Genomic DNA, 3,125 nt, shown 5'->3' with positions numbered 1-3,125 from the left:
TGTATAAGAGACAGCGCGGGCACAGGCCCTGCCGCAGGGTGTCCACGCGGCTTCCTCTCCCATCCTGGATTCCACCGGTTCCCATCTTCTGGGCTGGTGCTTCCTCTGTCCCTGAGCTGGGATCTTCCAGGCTGCCCTTCCCGGGACCCTGCTCAGTGCCCCTGCCCCCCCCCCCCGAGGCAGCCCAGACGCCTTCCTGTCACCCTGTCCAACAGCGCGGGCGGGACCTGGCAAATGCGGGTGGTTGCCCACGAGGCTGCTCCCATCCAGGCGCCTTGGCGCTCCCTCCTCCCCCGCCAGGTTCTCCCTGGACAAGGACACGGGACTCATCATGCTGACCGCCCGGCTGGACTATGAGCTCATCCAGCGCTTCACCTTGACCGTCATCGCCCGGGACGGGGGCGGCGAGGAGACCACAGGCCGGGTCAGGATCAACGTGCTGGACGTCAACGACAACGTGCCCACCTTCCAGAAGGACGCCTACGTTGGGGCCCTGAGGGAGAACGAGCCCTCGGTCACGCAGCTGGTGCGGCTCCGGGTAAGTGCCCTGGGCGCTCCCTGGGCCTGCGCCCGCGCTCCTCAGCCACCTCCCTGCGGAAACCACCGCGAGCCACGCCGACCTCCAGGCACCAAGGTCCGGGGTCTGGTTCTTGGACTGTGTCAGGGCTTCTCTGAGCATCACCTCCTGTCCCTGGTGACCAAGGGGGGCCATGCTCATAGTGTCTGTCACAGCTTGAATTTCTGGCCACCATTTAGCAAAAGGATGCCCCATGTCCCTGGCAAAGACGTGGCCAGGGGAGTGGGCAGCGGGTCCTGTGGAAGGACCTCCTTCGGAGCCTTTCAGCAGCGGGCAGAGCCACAGGCACCACGGGGTGTGGCCCAGTTCACCAAAGGGGAAGCAGGAAGGCAGAGGCCCGGAAGACATGGCCACTCACGGAGCAGCAGGGCCAGACCAGAGGAGGGATACGCTGCAAGTGTCCACCAGTGGGGCCCTGCCATGCTTCAGTGACTTCAGCCAGGTCCACGCTGAATGTCCCACGCTGCTTTCTCACACTGCCTGCCCAAAGTGACAGGACCCTGTTCCTCCATTGGAACCTGTCCCCAAAGCCTCCAAGGGTGAAGACAAGGGAGGGCAGGCCTGGGAGCATGCAAAGAGCAGGAGCCCACCCAGTATGCCAGAGCTTCCCGTCAGACCCCCGCCTGCTCAGAGTGTGGGAGGGTCTCTGGGATCGAGGACAATCAGGAAAGAAGCTGATAAATTGCGACACTCCAGAAGATGGTCAAAGGGGAGCAGGATCCGCAGGGCCTTCCTCCCTCTTTGTTCCACGCAGCATGCGTCTGTTAGATATCTGTCTCGTGTCTACACTGTGCCACACTCCGGGTACACCAAGCAGCAATTGAGAAACACAGGGTCCTGCCTACTGGAAGTCGGTGGTCTAAGCCGGGCAGGCAGCAATTAAATAAGAAATGACGGTGGGCATGAGGGCAGTGATGGGACACACAGCACCAGGGCCCTGCTCTTAGTCCATTTATGTTGCCGTAATAAAATGCCCAGAGCTGAGTACTTTATAAAGAAAAGAATTTTGTTGAGCTCCCAGTTTTGTGGGTTGAAAGTATGAGCCTCATTGTGTCAGCCTCTGGTGAAGCCCCCCGGATCATCCCAACAGGATGGAGAGCACCATGACGGGAGCACTGCAAGGCGAGCAATCCGATGTTCAGACAGGAAATGAGAGATTCAGAAGCCAGACTCGCTTTCTTATAGAAACTCGTTCTGGGGGCACTCAACAGGGTCCTCCAGAGTTACAATAATGCATCCTGATGGCCCCCAGTGACCTAACGCCTCCCGCTGGGCCCCTCCCTTCAAGTTTCACCTCCTCTTGGTGCTACTGCAGGGGGAACCAGGCCACCAGCTCCCCAGGCCCTGGGGACAAACCACGCCCAGCCCCCTCCCCAGCAGCCCTCACGGCCTGGATCTCAGAGAAGGCATGGGGTGGGGTGGGGGGTGGCCCCTGGTCCTGGCAGGCACCCCAGGAACCCTGGCCTCCCGCCCTCCTCCCAGGCCGCAGCTGCCCTCTCGGTTTCCCAGGAGGCCTCTATGCTCTGGGTCCAGCTGAAGGTCACAGGCCCCTGGGGTCCTGGGCCAGGACATAACCCACAGGAAGAGGAAGCCCTGGGAGGGGCCAGCCATCCCCTCTGTCCAGCCCTGGGACTCACAAGGCCCCGTGCACCCGCTTCCTTCCAGGCCACAGATGAAGACTCACCCCCCAACAACCAGGTCACCTACAGCATCGTCAACGCCTCCACCTTCGGCAGCTACTTTGACATCAGCGTGTACGAGGGCTACGGAGGTAGGCGCCCGGGCCTGGGGGGCGGGCTGGGCTCTCCTCTCCCCGGGAAGGGCGCGCTCGGGCTCCCTGACACCCTGCCCACTGGGGAGCTGCATGTGGCCAGCGGTCACCCTTCCAGAGGGTCCGCCCCACATCACCCAGAGCCTTCTCTGGTTCCTGGGCTGGAGATCCCGGAATCCATGGGGGCCCCTATTTTGTACCCATAGGGGGAGACTTGTGACCGAGCCTCCCATCCCTCGGGCCGTCCTGGGCCACCTCACAGCCTTCCCAGGCTGGACATGGCCAAGGACGCGGGCAGCCCCCCTTCTTTACCTGACCCCAGCACAGTTCCCACCCTGGACCCGCCCTGCCTGGACCACAGTGCGTCCTTGTCCCTAGAGCCCTGGTAGCAGGAACAGCAGCAGCAACTTCAAGACCCAAGATCCCAAGAGCGAGCAAGGCCACCTTGCTTTGTAGATGAGGCAGCTGAGGCCGAGAGGCGGGTGTCACTTGCCTGAGGTCACCAGCTTGGCACTCGGGTCCCTGTGTGGTCTGGCTCTTGGTTGCCTCTCCAGCCTGGTAGCTCAGCAGATGCCCCCACCCTGACCAGAATTCAGCCTCTCTGAACCCCTGGACACCCTCTGCCCTCGCGCTGGCCACCTCCGTGTTCCTCCTGCCGGGAAGGCCCTCTCCCTGCCTCTGCCCCCCCCCCAGCACTCTGGCGGGGCTCTGAGTCCCCCTACGAGAAGCCTCCCTCTGCAGGAACGCTCCGCGTGCTGGGCTGGGTCAGGCCTTCCC

General features: G+C 62.7%; 1 protein-coding gene across 1 annotated transcript in view; it reads left to right on the top strand.

The window, feature by feature from the left end:
* The window catches only part of Cdh23 (cadherin related 23), a 390,629-nt gene that overhangs the window by 270,000 nt on the left and 117,504 nt on the right, over positions 1 to 3,125 (top strand). The window contains exons 16-19 of the mRNA XM_048808827.1: positions 301 to 538; positions 2,243 to 2,443; positions 2,555 to 2,708; positions 3,042 to 3,112. Of these exons, the coding sequence (XP_048664784.1) occupies positions 301 to 538; positions 2,243 to 2,443; positions 2,555 to 2,708; positions 3,042 to 3,112 (664 nt within the window). The remainder of the gene's footprint in view (positions 1 to 300; positions 539 to 2,242; positions 2,444 to 2,554; positions 2,709 to 3,041; positions 3,113 to 3,125) is intronic.

The sequence above is a fragment of the Marmota marmota genome, unplaced genomic scaffold (assembly GCF_001458135.2).
Source record: "Marmota marmota marmota unplaced genomic scaffold, marMar, whole genome shotgun sequence".
In the NCBI taxonomy this organism is placed as follows: Eukaryota; Metazoa; Chordata; class Mammalia; order Rodentia; family Sciuridae; genus Marmota; species Marmota marmota.
This window is presented reverse-complemented; position numbering and strand designations above follow the sequence as displayed.